Source organism: Polistes canadensis, unplaced genomic scaffold, assembly GCF_001313835.1.
Source record: "Polistes canadensis isolate GaletaPanama2010 unplaced genomic scaffold, ASM131383v1 scaffold_6, whole genome shotgun sequence".
Classification (NCBI taxonomy): Eukaryota; Metazoa; Arthropoda; class Insecta; order Hymenoptera; family Vespidae; genus Polistes; species Polistes canadensis.
Window position 1 is genome coordinate 264,802 of NW_014569553.1, and position 21,317 is coordinate 286,118.

Sequence of the window (21,317 nt, forward strand, 5' to 3'; positions counted from 1 at the left end):
AAAATAAAAAAAAAAAAAAAATAAAAACAATTTCTAATGTATTTATAATATTATTAATGAAGTTATATAATATATGAAATGCGATTGATTATTATTATTATCGTTATTAACCGTAATAGAGACCGAAACGAGCAAGAGAATTTAACGCTCTCAACACGAATCGAGATCTTCACGCTCGATACGTCACCACCCCCTCTGAATCCCCCTACGCCACCACCACCACCCTCATCCTCATCCACCCCATACTCTCTTCCTTCTTCACTTTACCTATGTACACCCTACAACCCGACCTACCCTCACTATCTACACATTTACATCGAACAAAACCCCATTCGAAGATCAATTACCACTTTTACAGAAAATTTACAAACTCAAAACTATAATATTATAACGCGCGCTCATTTTCTTTTTTTCTTTTCTCTTCTTTTCTTTTCTTTTCTTTTCTTTCAAGAAAAAGCACATTTCATTATATTTATATACCATACCGAGAGTTTTTTTTCCCCCTTTTACTCTTTATTAATTCCTTTTTATTTATTTCTTTGGCAATTATTATAGCACGCTTATATATCTAATAAAATAATAATAATAATAATTAATACTTGTGTCGTTTTGTGCCAGTGAAAAATTGAACGAAACCGTCGTTTGAAATCATTTCTCGCGATGGACGCGAATCTTCGAAATAATCGTTTTTCTTTTTTTCACGATCATCTATCTTTGTTCTCTCTCTTTCTTTCTTCCCTTTTTTTCATATTTTCTTTCTTTTTTTTTTTTTTCTTTTTTTTCATTTTTCTATTTATTTTTCTCTTAATTTTCTCTTTTCTTTCGATTTTAAAATACATTTCAGCCTTTACTTTTACTTTCAGATCCCCGTAATAATAAATTGTTTCAATTGAAGAGATCGAATTTTGGAGTATTTTGATTGTTTACTCACGTATTCGAAACTTAATCGTTGAATAACGTTTTGGAAATATAATCATTCAGATTTTAAGGATGTGAATTAATATGAAGTATATAATAAGAAGTAGAAGTACTATTGATTAGTACTGAATTAGAACGAAGTAGTATAAGAAGTAATCTGAAGTAGTACGAGTCTTACAAGTCAAGGCCGTATCTCCAATAAAATCCAGGTCGTCGAGGTAGGGGTCGAGCAGGAAACTGGTGTCAGGGCATCACGTTGCTCGAAAGACTCTGTATACCGAGCTGGCTACTGTCCAACTTGGATGCAGTTTCCGAATCGTCTAGGGTGATGTTTTTGATGGTATTATTGTTGTTATTGTTGTTATTGCTGGTATTGTTGCTGCTATTACTGTTAGTGCTACTATTGCTATTGCTGTTGATGTTGGCGTTAAGAACATTTTCCGGATGTTGATTGGCAATGTGTTTTCTCAATGCAGCCTGCCGACTGAATTTGGCGTCACATCTGGTGCAAGATATCTCGGTTGTCGTGTTGGTACTCGGTGTCGATGAATTAGAACCACCGGTAATCGATTCTCCGTTCGGTAATCTCGGTTTGTGCCAACGACGATGGGAGGCAAGATTAGCCGGACAAGAGAACCTCTTGTCGCACTCCGGACACTTGTATTCAACATGAGCTATTCTGGAACACCTGTGTTGAGCCAATTGAAATGCGTCCTCGTGTAATTGCCTGCAGAGCTTACACTGATACGGGCCAAGCCGATTTTCGATCTTAGCCAGTTCGGCCCGCGCCTCTTCGGTGACTTCGACGATGTTGAAAGCTGGATCAATGTCACCGGTAACCACTGCCTCGTCCGGTCCTAATATTACCGTTCCGGAAACAGGACTGCTCGTATCCTCGTCGAATTTAAGTCTCCTCGCGTGTTTCTTTTTTGGTCTTGGCGTAGGCTTCTCGGACGATACATTTTGTCGGGGAGTAACGTTAACGTTTATCATCGAACTGGATGGCGAAGATACGTCTTCCTCTCTGGTCTTCCTTCTTGGACATTGGGGTGGCGATGGAGTACTCGGTGGGGTCATAGGTGCGTGTATACTTTGAAAATGATGCTGCGGTGTCAATAAAAGTTGCTGATGGTAAGATTGTATCGATTGCAATCGTGTCGGACTGTTCAATAATAGTTTTTGATTTTGCAATTGATGATATTTTTGAATAGCGTCATTGTTCGGATAAGGTGGTGGCAATCGAGTGGTTGTCTCATCAGGAAACCGAGCCTTATCGAATACTTCCTGAACGTGCAAACCATTTTCTTTTGATGATGCCAAATGTCTGTCATAACTGCGTTGACTGTGAGCTGACGAACTACGTTGAGGTTCGATTTCGATTTCTTCGATCAAAAGTGGATCAACGCTTTCGCTCTCCGTTCGATATTTTCGATTTTCCGCTCGTCTTTGGGCCTCCTCGCGAATCCTCCTGTCTTCCTCGTCATCTACCTCGATAGCAGCATCCTCGGTGGTTGTCCTAGGCGTGTTGGGTGTAACCGGTGCTTTCAGGGACAAATCCAATGGGCAAGGTGTCGAAGGTCTCGATGATTCCCAACCGCGTAATACGGTCTGATGTTGCTCAGATATTCTACCGTACGTATTAGCTGCGTTGTCCGTTGGTATGTGCCAGCTCGTTTGCGGTGCCGCATAAGGATGATGAACTTCCTCTCCGTAATAACCGAAATAGTTTAACCCGGGAGCGAGAAACGCCCGGGGCAAAGTACTGTGTAACATCTTTCCCCCTTTTCTTTCTTTTTTTTTCTTTCTTTCACGAGATCTTTATCTTTCTATCTCTCTCTTCCTCTCTCTCTCTCTCTCTCCCTTTTTTCTCTCCCTCTCTTTCGAGGATTAATTTCCTCGTGCTTGATTTGTCCTTGATTGAATTTTCACGAGGTACTCTTCCTAAGTGATTCGAACAGCTTCCTCTTCTCCATGATTTATATAAAAAATCTCTAATATCAATAAGAAAAATGAAAATGATAAAAACTAACTAAATCTGGTGGTATCTCGCCAACCTGTCGATGATATGTTTTCGTTTAAAATCCAGCCTATTTTAAAAAGCTGCAACGACACGACCCTCCACCTCGGCGTTCGGACGCCGTTTGACAGAAGGACGCTCGTGCCACGTCTCGTATATCCCTATGCTCCGCCCGGGAGCTAACTGCTATCTCGATTCCTATTGGTCGGCCACCTTATCCTCCCCTCTTTTGTGTTCGGGCGCGTGCTCATTTAAACGCCCGACGCCCCTCGCCAAACGACCAGACGCGGGCAGACGCGGGTAGACGCTGCTTGCCTGCCTGCCTGCCTTCCTTCCTGCATGTTCTGTCTACTTACTTGTACTTCTTTCTTTACCAGCTGTACGAGCAACCCAACTCTCGTAATTTTCTTCTTCTAATATTCTATCAAAATGTATTTGATTAAATCCAACTGGTAACACTGTCTTTCAATTATAAACTCTTCTTTTTCTCTTTTATTTGTTTTTTTTTTTTGTTTTATTTCATCAATCCAAGTAAAGAAGGAAGCGTTGGATTATAAATGAAAAATGATTTCAACTTTGTTCTATATTATAATCGAAATGTCGTTGATTCATGTTTCATGAATTTTATGATATAACGTAGCATTAACGTAGAAATAATAAACCCGCGTTAAATAAGAAAATAAAAGAAAAGAGAGAGAGAGAGAGAGAGAGAGATCGGGGAGGGATCGTGCGTGAGGAGTAAGATAAGGTGCAATTATACGGTTGCATAGCATACCTTTAATTGTATACCCGACTCTCCCCATATAACGTAACGTTTCACGTCATTGTTCTCTCACGCTGTCGCTACGCTTCGTAATTTGTTTTTTTCTTTTCTTTTCTTTTCTTTTTTTTTTTTAACTATTAAAGTTACATCCTACCATCTCACGTCCTCTACCTACATTTTTCGCTCGATCGATTATTATTTTTTCTTTCCTGGGAATAGGCATCAACAATATTCGAATCATATTAGGTTATTTGAAAAGTAATTTTGTTTAGTCGCGTTTACTGATACCTCTGACATGAGCTTACTCTAAATCTTAAAATCATTTTACATTTTAGCAACGGATACTTCAGAAGTAATTTAAAATCTCGTTGGGTTTTGATCAATCAAGTAGATCATCAAAAATGACAAATACACAAACGAGCATTTTTATCGTATTTTACTTTTTTTTCTTTTTTATATTACCGTAAGGGTAATAATGCAGTACAAGGAAGAACAAAATTACGTTCAGTTTACGAAAAGAGAATATGTCAAACGAATGTCTTTTAATAATTTTGATTCGAAAGAATACACCACACGTTCGAGTTATCCAATTGAAAAAAAATGGAAGTCAAATAAAACCAATGGTTGTAATACACTCTTCGAGCAATGAAATACTTTTACGAATTTTACGGCCGATTTATTACACGGGATATTTATTGTTAATTATTTTTTGAAATTCGTCAGGTTCGTTCGATCGGTGCGACGTTTGCGGCTTGCCTATAATCTTTTGATCTTCTTAATTATATATAAATAATCATCGAGACACTGGGGTGGATTAATCTTTATAAATAATTCCTAGGCTTATAATGGGCCTACGTTAATGTCACTTATGTATGTCAACCAACATTCGTCTGCGAAAGATTCACGTGTGTTGTTGTGGGAGGGTGGGGGTGCATATGTATGTACGTGTACGACTGTACCCATACATGCAAGAAGATCAGCCGATTCCGTTAGTTAATCCGCACCCCCTTGTGGGATCTACGAAGGTCGGACAATCACGCTCTGTAATTGGACGAGAGCCTGTTGAGATGCACTCAAGACGTTGCTATCCATCGATGTGCTTGCTTCTCTCCACCTTCGAAGAATAACTCGACAGTTCGACCAATCAACGCAATCATTGGCCAATTATTATCAGTGGAAACACGCTTGGTTAGTTTCGATGGTTAAAAAAGAAAATAAACGAAAAGAAACGAAAAAGGGAAAATGAATATTGGGTTGAGCCAAAAGTTTGAGAACTTTTTTAAATTATCGATATTTCCAAAAAAGAAAAAAAGTAAATTTTACGAAAAGAAACAATCCCCATTATGCAGTTTCAAAGATAAAGTTTCAACAAAATAAACGTACGAAGAACTTTTGTATTATAGTAAAAAAAAAAGTACATATGAATTTGATCCCCTTCCCCCACCACCATTACTATCACCACCACCATAACACGTATTTAGAATATCTTATTTAATAATTGAAAGATATTATATATATATATTATGTGAGATAGATAGATAGATAGGTAGATAGATATTGTTTAAAAGAAAAAAAATAAATTACAAAATATAGATGCAAAAGAGGAGATAAAGGTAGTAGGAGTCGAAACGTTCAGACATTAATTCTGTACGGATTAATTCGGCATCGGCGTTATAGATTATCTCACGTAATCATTCCGGCGTACGAACGAAAACAGGTGGGTACCGTAGAGTCCATTATTATCCGCAAATATTATTCCAACTAATATGTCAGATATGTATATGTGTGTGTGTGTGCGTGTATGTAAGTAAAATATGCGTATGGGGGTGCGAGGATGGAGGTCAATCGATACGGATTTCCAATAATTATTTGATACTACGTAAAACGTTTTCCTACGTGTTGCGCACCCGTGCTTGCTTCGTCGGCTAATCTCCGCAGAATGTTCGTGCGGATATAAAATCAAACAATATATATATTGTACTATGTACTATTATTACGTAGGGGGGGTGGAAAATATTTACAAAAACAAAAAAGAAGGGTTTTTTTATTTCCTTTTTTGTTTGCTTCCTCGTTTATTCATTTTTTCGTTCCACCCCTTTTTTTTCGCATTTTTTTTCTACATTATTTTCGGTTGTTTCGTACTTTGACCAACAGCAACCAATAATGAATGATACAAACGATTTACTGAATGAATGGTCTCGTTCCGAAATGATCGTTCGTTCACTTATCGATACGTATAACATTGATGTAACACTGATAACGAGACATAATAACGAGGACAACGTGCCGTAGTTATAACTATCTTGTTAAATTCACCGAATCTACGGTTTATTCCATTCCAATACTAAAATTCGTCACACGTCTAAATGAAAATAATAAATCGTTCGTTTATTCGTTATTTCCTAACAATGAGAACCAACATTCACGTAATATACGTGTGTAATAAATAAATAGTATCAATGCTTAAAAAATTGCTTTGTAAAATTATTAAACAAATGTGACTATAATGTACATCTAAAACGAATAAACGTAATTTTCTATATTTAAAGGAGAAGAGTGGTTGTATTGGTGCTCGTCTTGAAAAGTAAAAGAAAGAAAGAAAAAAAGAAAGAAAGGAAAAAAGATGATGATAAAAAAAGAATGGATAAAGGGGTTAGAAGGGAGGCAGGGGTAAAGGAAAGAAGATGGGTCCGGAATAGTAGTAAGCTTTTCGCGTACGAGCAGATGTAAGCGAGTGCTTTCGTAGAAGCAGCAAGCAAGCAAGCAAGCAAGCACCAGTTCGAAAACATGGTACTATACTACAGGACGTAGGATGGTGGTTAGGGATGGAGTGGGAAGGGAGAAGGGTGATGGGCGAGGGTGAGGGATGCGTGTACATATTTTATGCGATTTTAATGTGTCTCTGCCTGACTGTTCGGCTTGCACGCTGCTCAACCTCCCAATCCACCTTTCGCGGAGAGCATCAACGTGATCTGGGCATACACCACCCAGCTACCACCCCACCCACCCTCTTCCTCCTTCTCCTCCTCCCTGCACGGACTAGGAGTGACTGCCGTGATGCTCTAATCGGCTTACGCAACAAACCACCCTCATTCCCCGTTTCCACCGCAGTCCTCAACGCTCTTCCAGTCTTTTCCTACCGTATCTATCTATCTCTCTCTCTCTCTTTACCTTACTCCTCTCTTTCAATCCTTCCTCCCCTTCTTCCCTCCTTTCTCTTTTCTTCGTCTCTTAGCTTAAAGCCAGGAGTAGCCTAAATGAAGTGGAACCAACCCAGCCGTCTATTACTTTGTGGTACACGCCAATCTGTTATTCTGACCGAGAATTAAAAAGGAAGATCGTCATTATCATCATCATAATCATCATCGTCGTCCACTATTGTTTATTCATATATCTTTCGTATTCTTTGTACAATTTGTTAGCTTTGAATATACGCGAGCAAGTTCTAAGCGTTCTGAAACGACGATCGGAATTTTTAACAACGTAACGAAGAAGAAGAAGAAAGCGACGACGACTACTACCAACCATCTCGCAGTAGTCTCAAGGATTTAAAAGAAACCGTTAGAAATATTTGAAGAGAGAGAAGAAAAACGCACGTATTTCCATCCATCCAGGGCGAAGTCATGCGATTAAATTGTAAGTATATAGTAAATGGAATGTGTTCTTGTGATGAGTCAGGTCACCACTACGACGCGTGGTTGTGTGTCCACCTCAGCCCTACCTTTCGTGTCGTGTTTGCCGAGCGTGCACGAGGGGCACTCGGTTGCCCTAGGCCAGGACGTGCATTATTGGATAGAGTTACATTAAACATACGCTCCATGCCGTATTGTTCGGATTATTTTCCAATACCGGTGTATAACGCGCGAGAGTGAACAACGGTGCTCGCACGCACTCACACACATTCGTTACACGAGAGATACCTATAGCACTATCCTCATACGACGACGACGATATCGGATGAACCGGAATGAGAGTTGCTATCGAACAAATGTACTACGGCTCTCGTTACTATGAGTACGCTCACTCTCTCTCTCTTTCTCTCTCTTTCTATTTTTTTTCCGTCTCCGACCAACGGTGTTTCCTTTGTTTTACTGTCCAAAAAAAAGAAATGTAGCCAATGTCAATCATACAACACCACATGCACCACCATGTGCATATACATAGAAAATTCGTAACACATTTATATATATATAGGATATATAAAAAATAGTATTATATTTCAATGTATTATGCATGTAGATCGCTTATAATAATAATAGTAATAATAGTAATAATAATAATAATAACGATATTTACAATATTTCGAACGTAGCCTCTCTAACATCGAAATATAATATATAAGAATAAAATTATTATACAACTATATAACCGGTACGTATATGCATATATATATATATAAAAATTTGTATTTATATTAAAATATTTTCTTTCTTTTCTTATCCATTCCTTCTTGTTGTTTCATTGTTCTTTTAGGCGTCGTTATACTACCCGACGCCAAACCCGACGCCGACGCCACCGCCTTCCTCTTTCTACGTTGGAACTTTTTCTCATTCGACGTCGACTCGTTTTCATTTTCTTTGCGGATATTTTCGTTTTCTTCGTCATCGGTTGTCTTCGTCGACGGGGTTACATGCGCGAACACAAAGTTCTTAGTATTCATTGGCGCCAAATTGATCGTATCGTTCAGTCTTACTCTTTTGGCTAGACGATCCAATTCCTCTTCTCCTCGTGATAACAACGAACGTTTTTTCATAATTGTCTGAAACGATCAATGTAATAATTACATTTTTAAATGTATATATATATATATATATATATATACTTGGTTCTTTTTTTATAATAATATTTATACGCATATGTTAATTAGATTCGCGACCAGAGTTAGTTTAACTGAAAACCGCACGAATAATGGCTTGAGAAATATAAAACACATATTTTTAACAAAATAATACTACAATTTAAATATTGTAACAATCAAACGAAATTGTATAAAACAAATGAAGTAATTAAAATTTATTATTCAACGGCATAGGAGGATCACATTGCCAATATTTAATTACAGATTTTTGAATTACTTTAAGATTACTTTGCCGGTCTCGAACGTGTTAATAATAAATATGTATTGATAAAGTAATAACGTAATTTATTTTGTATTAATTATTATACGTTAGAATAATTACTTACTTTAATCACGCTTCTCCTTCCTTCTAATGCAGGTGAGTTCAATAAATCGGTTAAATTACGTGGCATTATCGGTTCTATCATAGGCAAATTATTTTCCAAACAATCCTTTTTCTCCGATTGTTTAGATTCGATTTTATTTTTCAATAATTTCACGCCAAAATTAAAGATTTCACTTTTTTCCAAATCCTCTTCGATCTCTTTGTCTACTGCTTTCTGCAAAATTAATTAAATTGTCCACATCGAGTTTTAATTAACTTTCATAAGAATAGAATATTTTTGTCTTTTTTATTCCTTATACCTTTTTCTCCTCGATAAATTTGTCTCTTTCGTGCCGAAGTTTGCACCATTCTAATTCATTCTCGTTTTCTTGCGCATCGAATCCGGCGTCCGTATCATCGTTGACATTAGAAGCATCGTTATTATCACCAAGTTTATCTAGATGTGAACGTGATAAAATTATTGAAATAAATTTTCAAAATATATTCCACAAATACATAGAACATTTCTATTAATATTATATTGATATTTAAAAGTACCTATATTTTTCCATTTGAATTTTCTTTCTCGTCCGCTACCCTCGGTATACAAATCACCATCCTCGAATAATAATTCTTGTAACATTCTCACCTCCCTTTGATCCTGATCTAACATTTGTTTCATATGAATTTTTTCCAATTGATTATGCACTTTATTTTCATCGATATCATCCTCGTCTCCTTCCTCTATTTCCAATTTATCCAAATCTTGTTCATCCTCGTCTGCGGAATTCCAATCGCTTTCGCTCAACTCGGCTTCTTCTTCCAAAAATTCAGCAGCAATTTTATTCTTGCCCTTCTTCGGTTGAACAACTTCATTTTCCTCGGAATCGTAATCAACGTAATCGTCGTTTACTTTTTCCTCATCCGATTCTACGTTAACCCGACGATTATCGTTTTCCTCGTCGTCGTCGTCGTCGTCGTCGTCGGATAATTCTAATTTTTTAGGATGTTTTTTCATTACTTTTACTTTACCTTTGTGATTAGAATCATCTTCGCTGTCAGACGATAATATGACCGATAATTTATTCCACGTAGCTTCGGCGTTTTTCGAATTTTCTTCTTCTTTTTCTTTATCTTTATAATTATTGCTAGGTGAAACAGAATTTTCTTCCAAAAAGAGCGTTATGTCTTGAGAATTGTCGTTTTCAAACAATATATTTTTGTCTGATTTTGATACGTCTGACATATCTTTGTTGAATTCATTCATTGTCAATGAAGATGTTTGTTCCGATGATATTGGATTTGATTTCATCATCTGCATAGATGGAAATGCTCCTGAACATAATTGCATGAGATCTTCGTCATTAGCTACATCGTTATAGTCATCGAAAAGCTTTTTTTGTGGTCCTAATCGCTTATCTATACTAAAACGATTTTTAGATGTATCGAATGGCGTTTGAGATAATGAATCGACATCATTACCAAATACAAACTCTTTCTTAGCTGAATTCTTTTTAGAAGAATTCGAGTTTGCATGTAGTATTGTTAATTGAGTAATCGGAGATACAAAATCAAGAACATTTGTTTTAATCAATGGCGTCTTACATATTTGCGTTAAATCTGATTGTTGATTATTTTTTTGAAAAATTGAAATATAATTTTCTTCGTCGCTGTTCCATTGACTTTGACAATTATCATCAATCGTTTCAAATATATCCACGTCTGTTTTATTTCTTTTAAAAACTTTTTTCTTCGTTTCATTAGTCTCACCCATTGAACTTTTTGACGACGACAAATTAGAATCATCTTCAAACGCTTTTATGATTCTCTTCGGTTTCCATTTCTTTTTAATGCCAATACTTTCATCATTTGTGTCTTCATTATTTTGTTCATTATTATCATCGTTGTTCTCCTCCTCCTCCTCCTCCTCTCCCTCTTCCTCTTCCTCTTCCTCTTCTTCTTCCTCTTCCTCTTCCTCTTCCTCTTCCTCTTCTTCCTCTTCTTCATTTTCTTCTTTCTCCTCCTCCACTTCATTATCATCATCTTCAATTTCACTTTCCATTGCTTCATCGTCCGCAAATTCACACAAAGACTTGTATTTTTTATCTACCATTGGTATATCGTTCTCTTCTGGTTCACTTTCTCCGCTTGTGCTAGATTCATCCAGTAACTTTTCTTCAATCTCGTTATTATCTATGCCTACATCGTCTTCTTCTAATTCATCCTTATCCTTTTCCTCTTGCTCCTTTTGTTTCCATTCTTCGTTACGTTTCATAGCCATTTTAAGTTTCAGGTTTTCTTTCAGACGTTTCAATTTAGCTCCAGGCTTAGATAATTCTGGATCTTCTTTTTCAATAATTGGCTTTTTATATAAAAGCGAACGTTTAACTGCCTTTAATCCATCGGTAGTATTTTCTATGTGAAGAACATTTATTTCGGTTGTTTCTTCTGCATTTTTATCGCCCGCAGTATGTTTGACAAAAAATCTATTTATTAAATTTTCCACGCCTTTCTTGTTTGGTTTTACGTCACGCGATAAATCAATTATCATACCTGGAGAGCCTTTTAATCGTGGCTCTACATTTTTTTTAATATCTAGTAGTAATTGTTTTCTAGCACTGTTTTCTTCTTCAACGACAAAATCTGGTAACGGTAAGCCTTGTACACACTCCGCTGTTTTTTCTATTGTATTTTCCAACACAGAGGTTTCTATATCTCGGTTATCATCGCTAGCTTGATCATGCAATTTATCATTATCATTTTCGTGCAATGAAATATTTGCATCAATAGCTTCCAATACTTCATTTTCTTTTTCTTCTAAACATATTTCATTTGTCTTTTCCAATACAATATTTTTTTCTAATATATCTTCGTCGTATTTTTTAACTTCACATTCCACTAGATCCAGTAACTTATTTATTATTTCTTGTACAATTGTTTCATCATTTTTATTATGATCATGGATAATATTCTCTGATAAATCAGTTTTTTCTATTTTATCACTTAAATCTGCTGTATCTTTTATCTCATTATTATCAATAAATAATCCTTCTGAAATATTGTTTACAGTGGATTCGCAATGTGAAATATCTTCGTTAATGGAAGAACTTTTGGTACCATTAGTCATTACCTTTTCAACATTTTCAATAAAAATACAATCGGCATCATTTAAAAGTGTCGTTCCATTCCCAACTGGAGATGTGCTAGCATCTTTGATTGTAAGTTCAGAAATAGGATTTTCTACTTTCCCTATTTCTTCATCCGAATCAGAAGATTTGTAAAATTCTTCTGCTTCTTTTTCTTTATCTTCAAGTACTTTGCTATATATAAAAAAGAAAAGAAACAATTGATTGATAAATAATTTAAAAATATTTATATTTAGTATGAAATATGAAGATATTACCTTACAATAGCAGAAGACATTTTGAGTTTAGTAGCAGTCGTAGGTGCATTGGGAAGAGTTACGGATACTTTTTTTCTATTTAAAAATTCCTGCAATGTTCGTGGTTTTGGTCTATGATATGGTAAGGATAATTCAGTTTCTCTAATTAATCGTTGAGTTTCACTATGAATTTGTCTCATTGCTTCATTTTTAGAAGCTCTGATTGAACTCTGAAATAATAATTTTATGAATAATTTATATGATAATTAATTATAGTATCACACACATAAAATTAATCCTTTGCATTATAATGTTTGAGACAAAAACGGGCACAAAATATAGTATTGACTTTGGCATGCAGCTCTGAGCAAAAATTATATATTAAAGTTTACATCCATATGCTGTCAGTGAACCAGAAAAATCAATACATAGAAGAATTAATCTTCTAAATGGTGTTTTCCCTTAATAAAAATTATACTCTACTTACTTTCCTAATGCTTTCTTTCTTCTTACTCGTTGACTTGGTCATACTTTTATTTCCCTTTTTTAATACCGTAAATTTGTTATCATTTTCGACAAAAGTTGACGGTTGAATTTCATCTTCATCTGACTCGCTATCAACCAGCATTTCAAATCTTTTTACTGGTTTATTGGACTAAATAGTTATAACAAATTCATTATATGATTACCATTATTTGTATACATAAGTAATTAATGTATCAGTAATATAAAAACTGAACTTACGCTTTCTTTTTTTTCTATTGAATTTTGAGATGCGCTAACAGAATCATCATCATCATCATCATCATCATCAATTAACATTATCTTGTTTTTCTTCTTTTTAATAATATTTTTTTCTGAACTAACATTAGAAATAACAGATTCTGAGTCATCGTCAATAACATTTTTCCTCCTATGCGATGAAGAAATACCAATATCACTGTCTTCGGAATCACTGTCTATAACATTTGAATACTTCTTCGATGATGATTTAACTATATTAATTTGATCATTACTTTCCAATAAAATATCTTTATCTGTATTATCTGAATCTAAGACACTTTTAATATTATTATCTACATTATCACAGTTAGCTATAACTTCAGAATTCATTTCTTTTAGAACTTTTTCCAAACTATCATCTTTGGATTGATTATGTGTAATATTATCACAAGATGTTTTTATAATTTCATTCATTAAATTCTCCTTATTGTTATCATTAATAACTAACTCTTCATTATCATCAACGTCCCTGTGTTGTAAATTATTATTTTGTTCCACAATAACAGTTGCCATATTTATTATAGAGAAAATAAAACGAAGATTAAATTAAATAACAAATGGATAAACAAATTTACTTTAAAAACATACTGTCTGATTACACGTGAAGCACAAAAGAATGTATGTACATACTGCCGCCAAATCGTTAACAACTTTAAAAATTAAAAAGTTACTAATCGAAGCAGATTCCTAGTGTATTTTCCCATATATACACCATTTTTTTTAAGGTCTTATGAATGAAGCATATTATTCGAGAGTTATTACATTTATGTGCATTATATTTTGTATAGAGTTTTAAAAATGCTAAGTCATTTTTATTTAACTAATTAAATTATTCATATGTTTTTTGAAAATATAAATGAATTTGCAAATTTATATTCATATTTATAATGTTGGTAAGAAACGTACGCGTTGAATAGGTTCTCATCGGTGTGAATTTATCGGTAAAAGTTAAACCATCAGTTTAATTGAAACATAATTTAGTTTATTGAAGCGTAAATGCTTAAATAAAGGGAAAATATAATAAAAAATACTTAATAACCCATATATACAGCAGCAAATATGACAAAAGGTATGTCTAAATACTGTAACGTTGTGTACTAAAAATACCGGTACAAGAGGTTAAGTTCAGAACAAGCGTTTACAGAGAGTGAGGAGTATAAATATCAAGGAATTATGAATTTTGAGACATCCTTTTTTTCAGGCTTTGAAGGTATAATAAAATGTTTATTTATTGCATCATTGATGTATTCAGTGTCTATATAATATACGAATAATGTTCGTTCAATATTATTATTATTATTAATATATGTTTAGAGAACAAAGAAACAATTTCAATGTATATTACCATTACATTTTAGACGAGGCTATAGAGAAGAAATCTGTGGAAAACAATGACACTGATAAAAAAGCAGCGTCCGAAGCTGGACCAGATCCATCTGCACCCATTACGAGAAAGGGTGTTTTAACTTCATTCTTAACTGGCAAGCCTATGGAAATACCTGATCAAGATATTGTAATTATTCCTATTATTGTATAAATTTACATTTTGTTTTACAGTATATTAATAATAAAATTTTATCATTTCACATTTACCAGCTTGGAAAATGTCGATTTGTATCGGAGTTTGAAAAATTGAATCGCATTGGTGAGGGTACTTATGGAATAGTATACCGAGCTAGAGATACCAAAAATGACAAAGTTGTTGCTCTTAAAAAAGTTAGAATGGAACATGAAAAGGATGGATTGCCAGTAAGCGGTCTGAGAGAAATTTCTGTTCTTCTATCTTGTCGTCATGAAAATATTGTTCACTTGAGAGAAGTCGTCGTTGGAAGAAGTTTAGAAAGTATATTCCTCGCGATGGAATATTGCGAACAAGATTTGGCTAGTTTATTGGACAACATGCAGGCTCCATTTTCGGAAAGTCAAGTCAAATGTATTGTCTTGCAAGTATTGAAGGGCCTAAGATATTTGCATCATAACTTTATCGTACATAGAGACTTGAAAGTTTCAAATCTTCTTATGACCGATAAAGGATGCGTTAAAATAGCTGATTTCGGACTTGCTAGATGGTTTGGATTACCTTTAAAACCAATGACTCCCAGAGTAGTAACATTGTGGTATAGAGCACCAGAATTGTTATTACAAGCAAAGACACAAACAACTTCAGTTGATATGTGGGCTGCTGGATGTATATTAGGTAAATAATAATAATACTGCTTATTATTTAATATATGAATACGTTAATTTATTATTCATATATTCTTTTATATTAGGAGAACTGTTGGGTCATAGGCCTCTTTTACCTGGACGTACAGAAATTCAGCAACTGGAATTAATAGTTGATTTATTGGGTACACCCAGTGAAGCTATTTGGCCAGAGTTTAATTCTTTACCGGTCTTACAGAATTTTACTCTTAAACAACAACCGTATAATAATTTAAAACAAAGATTCCCTTGGTTAAGTGCAGCTGGTTTGAGATTATTAAACTTTTTATTCATGTATGATCCAAAGAAACGAGCAACTGCGGAGGAATGCTTACAAAGCAGTTACTTCAAAGAAGCACCATTACGTTAGTATAATTTATAAACTTATATATAATTACAATAAAATTATCTTACTTGTACCAAGTATCACATATTACAGAAATTTAATATTTATTTATTTATTCGACAGCCTGCGATCCAAAACTTATGCCAACATTCCCTCAACATCGAAATATGAAGAAAGTTGTTCCGCCTAAAGAAAATCGTGAACAAGAGAATAATGTTACAGACCAGACTAATAATTTACCAGCAATTTCTGATCTAGTAAGTTAAGAAATGTAATAATAGAAGAATAATTGAAAGTAAAGGATTTATCAATCGAATTATTGAAACATTTTGTTTTATTTTACAGTTGGGATCTTTAGTTAAAAAGAGACGCGTGGAATAAACAGAAGTCTAATCTTCTTTTCACAAAAACATTTTTAACTATTTTTCCTGGATTACAAAAAAAAATTTTGTATTTCATTACAAATATAATATCTAAGTTTAATGTATAAAGTATTCATGTACGACAAAAGAGAAAAGACGTTATTTACGTATCATATAGTTTTAAAAACGAATATACTTACGTTTTTATTCGTTTGCTCGTGTGACATTTTCGTATGACTACGTCTATTTCGTGTTAATCAATTTCGAATTAATCAATTTCAAATTAATTAATTTTTCATTTGAGAAAATAAAATCTTTAATCTAGTACACGCGTATCGATTGATGATATATACAAAAATTTTTTTAATATTTGAAGTATCGCATATATGTAGATGAGGTTGAAATGTTTTCAGTCCAACATAGAAGCAATTTATTTTTTCAGTCAAACTGATTTTTATTTTTTCTTTAAATATAAAAGTTTGTATTGTTACAGCTCAAAAATGTTCAAACCACCCGCGTATATGCATAAGGTGCATCTAACTATCGCCGACTTCAGTCTTTCACATATATATATTATTAATATTAATATTAATATATATATATATATATATATTATTATTATTATTATTAATATTATTTTCATTTTGTTATGATTAATATTATATACTATATTATCTCTAGATGATTACTATTATTTCTTATGAGTAACATCATGGTTTCTTACTAAACCTTCTTGCCGCTTTGCAATCTATCAAACTGTTTCTCGTATTCACCTTGTGGATCGAATTTAGCGATTAGCCGATCCCAATCTTTCGGTCTTCTTGCTTTAAGATGATTCCTGACCTTTTCAATAATATCTTTTTGCTTCTGAGTGCATTTAATGCAATTCGTACTAAGAGCGTCAGGTAGAATTTCTGTGTAAGAGAAAAGAATGATAATAATTAAATAACATTTGTTACATTTTTGACGATAATATCAATAACGATAGTGAACTTAGTTCTATGCAATTCGTATTTTTATAACAATTTTCACAATTGCCTGTTCTTCATTTTTTATTTTGTATTTCCTATTAGCATTAATATTTGCGCAAACTTCTTCGTACGAATTTGTATTAAAAAATATGTCGTCGATCAATTCTTGTAAGATTATCTTACGATACTTTCAATTAAAAATCCATGACCGGCTTGTTAGAAACCCGCGTGAAACTTGAGAAAGTTCAAAACGCATCTTATGCAATCGTTAGAAGTATATTGAACTCTGTTAGAGAAATAATGTAATCCAAAACCATTTTAAATAATCTTTCAATTATTTGATATAAATATATATTATATATGTAATAATAATATTATATGTCTTATTAATTATATTATATTTAATAAGGATATATACTAAATAATATATATTAAATATAATATTATTACACATATATAATATTTATTTATTTTTATATTTTTCACTGAATAAAAAAAAACATATTAAATAATTATTCACGTATAATATATTTCTAATTAATACTTACTTTTCATTTCGCGACCTTCCGAAGTGCAGGAACCCTCGCCGAGTATACATCGAATGTAACTGGTAAGGACACGATCGTTTCGAAGAATTTTATCAACGTCAAAGTCGTCATACTTGCTAGGATATTTATCAGCAGCATAAACCACTGTCACCAACAATGCCAAAAGGATCAAATATCTTGCCATTTTCTTCACCGCGTATTTTCTTCTTGAATGAGAAAAAATATTGAAAGACAACAAATCAATCTAATAGGAGAATAACGAAAATTTTTTTTTTTTTCTATACCACTCTAAGGGAAAGTTTTTAATAGAATACTTCGTTTATACCTACCTGCGTCAGTAAAAGTTGAATAATCAAATGGTATCCACGTTAAGTCACCTTTTATATAGCTGACCAACCATTGGAGGGGTATTCGTGTTGACGATCGAGGATATACGACGTTTATGTCTTTCTCTCGTAGGCGTGCAATGCAATGCAAGTATGAGGTAACGGGCCAGATTAAAAAAAGGCAAGCAGAAAAAGATTAAAATCATAACAGATTCGTTTACAAAAATTTAACAACATATCTCATCCATCCTTTAGGTACAATGCCTATAATTGTTACAATTTTTTAACGTAAAAACGCTAATTTGTTCTTTTTTTTTTTATTACATTGATCGTAAAAATATTTACTATTGTTGCACATCCCGTGCTGATAAATTAAAACGGATGTACTAACAGTAAATTAACGAAATTGCACAAAATTTGTATTAAGATTTATTTCGTATTACAATTGTTTAATTAAGTTTTTTTTTTTCCTAATTGTTCGTCTTAGTTCGCTATCGTAATTATTACCGATGTACGCGTGTGTGTGGATTTTTTCAAATTCTTAATTCGAAATTGTTTAGGAAAAAATGTAATTTTGTTTACAAGTAAGATCTGTAAATAAAAAAGTCTGAACTTTTGCGTAAGAGAAAGAGAAAGAGGTAGACACGAATGTTTTTAATCGCATTGATATATTCGAAGTTTATACAAAATAAGAAAAATAATTTATTGATTTGATACATGTAAGTATATACATTAATTGTATGTTAACCTTACAACGACGTTTAACAACTTCGATGAAGTTATTTATATGCAGAACGTATTAGGACATTGACATACTTTATTGCACTCGGATTACGTCAAGAGAAATCACTTCTTATAATTTTTAAACAAATCGATCAATAAAAACATCGATCTCTTATACGTATTTAAATTAGATAAACAAGTTTAATATATACAATATATATTTTTTTTTTCATTTATTTATATATAAAAGAATGCAGTAAACGTAAGATTTATAATTTTTCGAAACTACAGACGCCATATTGTACTTGTCTCTTTTTATTTTATTATTTAACATTAAATTGACGTATTGAGCCAATTTAATTTATTTCAAAATTTTGTTGCTATATATATATATATATATATTTTAAAAATAATCTTTTGGTTTTTAATGCAGTAATGATATTATATTCATAAATATTAATTCCTTCCCTCTAATGGCTTCTTCATTCAAACAATGTTTGTAAATTTTTAAAAAACTAATGAAAAAAACATTCGTAAATCTAATCAATTAATGTTGTTAATTAAAAAAGAATACTATTTCAAAACTAAAATTAATTTAATGTTACAAAATATTGAGAAACGAAATTAATTTAAAATAAATAATAACTTGTTCAAAGATTTGAATAAGTAATAAAATAATATTGAAAGAAATTCTAAAACGTTTCGTCAATAAATATCTGAAAGAGCTAATCGATTTAAAATATGAAAATAATGTTTAACGAAAGATAATTATTTTTACAATAATACATTTCGTAAAATTCATTTCTCATTTAAATCTGTTTGTTTTTCTTTTTTTTTTTTTAAAGAAACTTGCAATCAGACTGTTGAATATCGATATTTAATATTGATCTGAGATGTGTTCATTAAAATCTCATATATAAATACTTAAGATGATTCGATGAAATGCAAGACGTGAAAAGAGAAAGTTATTTCTACACGAGTAGAATCGATGTTAGAAAAGTTGCATGACGTACCACGCGTATAAGCAGTTTAAAATGATTTTTTTCAACGAGTAACTTCCGGATTAACCGGCACTTTAATTTCCTTTTCTCTGACGTAATAAAACAATAAACGTCTTAAGGGGCTTATCAGAAGTAAAATTATTTTTTATTCGTCTAATTAGCAATCGTACAAATCATAATTGTTTGCTTATCTGTTGTATATAAAATAGTAAAAAAAAAAAGACAATCTCGTAGTTACGATGATCGAATTATTTTAATTTCAATCAGAAGCATGTAAACGTTTTGAATAACATTTAATTATAGTATTACATTCGACTGTATAATAGTGTTGCATAAAATTTCGTAATTTTTCATAGTTTTGTCTTACATTACATTATTCTTTGATATACAAATATATTTAAAAATATAATTATAGTAACAAAATTGTATAAAAGATTAGAGTTTATTTTTATAATTTTTAATTAACATATATTTGCTCTATATATTGTATTTTTTTTTTTAATGTTTATAATTATCTAACACAATAAAATGACTGGACTATTTTTTAAAAGTGCATTAGGTAATCTCTTCTAGAGATTTTTGTTAGTATTTTATGTAGATCGTATATTGGTATCACTGCCATGGGTTGCAACTAACCTCCATTTTATGAGGTTGGGGAAGCAATCAGAAGAATTTAAAGAATACGAAATTAAGAAATATCAATAATATTCAAAATGATATTCTCATTACGTATGATTGCTAGGAATAGCATTTATCAATTTCGTCAGTTTCACAAATGGTAAAATTATTTTCTATTAACTTTCATTCATTGTATTTTAATTTAATCTTTATGGTAGCTCACTTTTTACATTTATCTCTTTGTTCTGTTAAATATTATTATTAATAATAATTATAAAATTATTTTGCAGTGTCGTCGTTTGTCAGTCAGATGCAGCACCAGTTGCATCAACAAGACCGACAGAAAATTTGACTATACCGGTACCAGAAGGTATGGATAAACCGGTTAGTGCTAAATTGGACCAAATAGCTAAAGATATAATAAGTCTTAATCTTATTGAAGTGATGGAGTTAAGCAATTTATTAAAAAAGCGACTAAATTTACCTGATGCTCCGGTGATGCCTGTTGGAGGTTTTGTATCTGCACCGAAACAAGTAAATATATTGATTGTTAAATATTATTGTTTAATAAAGTACAAATCTCTTTTATTATATTAATTATAATAAACTTTTGTTTACAGGAGGAAGAAGATGCCCCGAAAATAGTAAAAACTTCTTTTACCGTTAAATTGTTGAAATTCGACGAGAAACAGAAAGTTCCTCTCATTAAAGAAATTAAAAATTTGTTACCCAACACAAATCTCGTACAGGTATCGTATATTTCTATTTAGATTTTTAATATTTTTAATTTTTGTAGACATTATATTAACCGATCTTTATTATTTAGGCTAAGAAATTTATTGAAAGCATACCGGTGGTTGTGATGGCAGACATTTCCAAAGAAGAAGCAGATAAACTTAAAGAAACTATTAGTAAAGTAGGTGGAGAAGTTGAAATTACGTAATTTGGTAATTTAACATTATAATTAATCTTCATGTATTTTGTATTAATAAATTGTATAAATTATCGAAAATTCATATATAGTTTAGAAAATAAGATACTTTTATGGTTGTACGGTGATTTGAAAATTAAATTTTTAGCTATTATAAATCTTAATTAGAACCAAGAGTATAATATGCGGAAAATTACCGTGACTCGTTAATTTCAAATCGATAAATTCGGTTAGATAAATTTAACTTTAAAAATAGTGATG

At 32.4% G+C, this 21,317-nt stretch overlaps 5 protein-coding genes across 6 annotated transcripts; 2 read left to right on the forward strand and 3 right to left on the reverse strand.

The window, feature by feature from the left end:
* Positions 1-858: 858 nt before the first annotated feature.
* LOC106788774 (homeobox protein 5-like) lies at positions 859-2,747 on the reverse strand. Its single transcript, XM_014752336.1, has one exon. The coding sequence runs from the start codon at positions 2,689-2,691 to the stop codon at positions 1,162-1,164; it is 1,530 nt and encodes a 509-aa protein (XP_014607822.1). The 5' UTR covers positions 2,692-2,747; the 3' UTR covers positions 859-1,161.
* Positions 2,748-7,936: 5,189 nt separating this feature from the next.
* LOC106789811 (claspin) lies at positions 7,937-13,580 on the reverse strand. The gene is made up of 7 exons (XM_014754319.1): positions 12,987-13,580; positions 12,730-12,897; positions 12,264-12,472; positions 9,419-12,180; positions 9,181-9,317; positions 8,883-9,095; positions 7,937-8,457 (listed from the first exon to the last, which is right to left on the reverse strand). The coding sequence occupies exons 1-7, from the start codon at positions 13,536-13,538 to the stop codon at positions 8,113-8,115; spliced, it is 4,386 nt and encodes a 1,461-aa protein (XP_014609805.1). The 5' UTR covers positions 13,539-13,580; the 3' UTR covers positions 7,937-8,112.
* Positions 13,581-13,908: 328 nt separating this feature from the next.
* On the forward strand, positions 13,909-16,473 carry LOC106789589 (cyclin-dependent kinase 10). 2 transcript variants are annotated; one of them, XM_014753940.1, is made up of 6 exons: positions 13,909-14,235; positions 14,384-14,538; positions 14,622-15,222; positions 15,299-15,595; positions 15,700-15,833; positions 15,922-16,473. In XM_014753940.1, exons 1-6 carry the CDS (start codon positions 14,199-14,201, stop codon positions 15,955-15,957), a joined length of 1,260 nt encoding a protein of 419 aa, XP_014609426.1. In that variant the 5' UTR covers positions 13,909-14,198; the 3' UTR covers positions 15,958-16,473. The 2 variants fall into 2 exon arrangements, with proteins under 2 accessions (XP_014609426.1, XP_014609435.1); XM_014753949.1 differs by having other exon boundaries at positions 13,911-14,094.
* Positions 16,474-16,585: 112 nt separating this feature from the next.
* Positions 16,586-17,992, reverse strand: LOC106789606 (ejaculatory bulb-specific protein 3-like). The gene is made up of 3 exons (XM_014753975.1): positions 17,787-17,992; positions 17,458-17,663; positions 16,586-16,852 (listed from the first exon to the last, which is right to left on the reverse strand). The coding sequence occupies exons 2-3, from the start codon at positions 17,639-17,641 to the stop codon at positions 16,662-16,664; spliced, it is 375 nt and encodes a 124-aa protein (XP_014609461.1). The 5' UTR covers positions 17,642-17,663; positions 17,787-17,992; the 3' UTR covers positions 16,586-16,661.
* A 2,104-nt stretch (positions 17,993-20,096) lies between these two features.
* Positions 20,097-21,220, forward strand: LOC106789597 (39S ribosomal protein L12, mitochondrial). Its single transcript, XM_014753962.1, has 4 exons — positions 20,097-20,285; positions 20,416-20,659; positions 20,746-20,874; positions 20,952-21,220. The coding sequence occupies exons 1-4, from the start codon at positions 20,221-20,223 to the stop codon at positions 21,066-21,068; spliced, it is 555 nt and encodes a 184-aa protein (XP_014609448.1). The 5' UTR covers positions 20,097-20,220; the 3' UTR covers positions 21,069-21,220.
* Positions 21,221-21,317: the final 97 nt, after the last annotated feature.

Bases quoted from the DNA above. Each gene is read 5' to 3' on its own strand.
- LOC106789811 (XM_014754319.1), bottom strand. From the start codon at position 13,538: ATGGCAACTGTTATTGTGGAACAAAATAATAATTTACAACACAGGGAC. The intron at 9,318-9,418 runs GTACTTTTAAAT...GTTCACATCTAG, and splicing joins ATTCAAATGGAAAAATATAG to ATAAACTTGGTGATAATAAC. The intron at 8,458-8,882 runs GTAAGTAATTAT...TGATCGTTTCAG, and splicing joins GAAGGAGAAGCGTGATTAAA to ACAATTATGAAAAAACGTTC.
- LOC106789589 (XM_014753940.1), top strand. From the start codon at position 14,199: ATGAATTTTGAGACATCCTTTTTTTCAGGCTTTGAAG. The intron at 15,596-15,699 runs GTTAGTATAATT...TTTATTCGACAG, and splicing joins CTTCAAAGAAGCACCATTAC to CCTGCGATCCAAAACTTATG. The intron at 15,834-15,921 runs GTAAGTTAAGAA...TTTATTTTACAG, and splicing joins TACCAGCAATTTCTGATCTA to TTGGGATCTTTAGTTAAAAA.
- LOC106789606 (XM_014753975.1), bottom strand. From the start codon at position 17,641: ATGGCAAGATATTTGATCCTTTTGGCATTGTTGGTGACAGTGGTTTAT. The intron at 16,853-17,457 runs GTAAGTATTAAT...TCTCTTACACAG, and splicing joins GGAAGGTCGCGAAATGAAAA to AAATTCTACCTGACGCTCTT.
- LOC106788774 (XM_014752336.1), bottom strand. From the start codon at position 2,691: ATGTTACACAGTACTTTGCCCCGGGCGTTTCTCGCTCCCGGGTTAAAC.
- LOC106789597 (XM_014753962.1), top strand. From the start codon at position 20,221: ATGATATTCTCATTACGTATGATTGCTAGGAATAGCATTTATCAATTT. The intron at 20,286-20,415 runs GTAAAATTATTT...ATTATTTTGCAG, and splicing joins TTTCGTCAGTTTCACAAATG to TGTCGTCGTTTGTCAGTCAG. The intron at 20,660-20,745 runs GTAAATATATTG...TTTTGTTTACAG, and splicing joins TTGTATCTGCACCGAAACAA to GAGGAAGAAGATGCCCCGAA.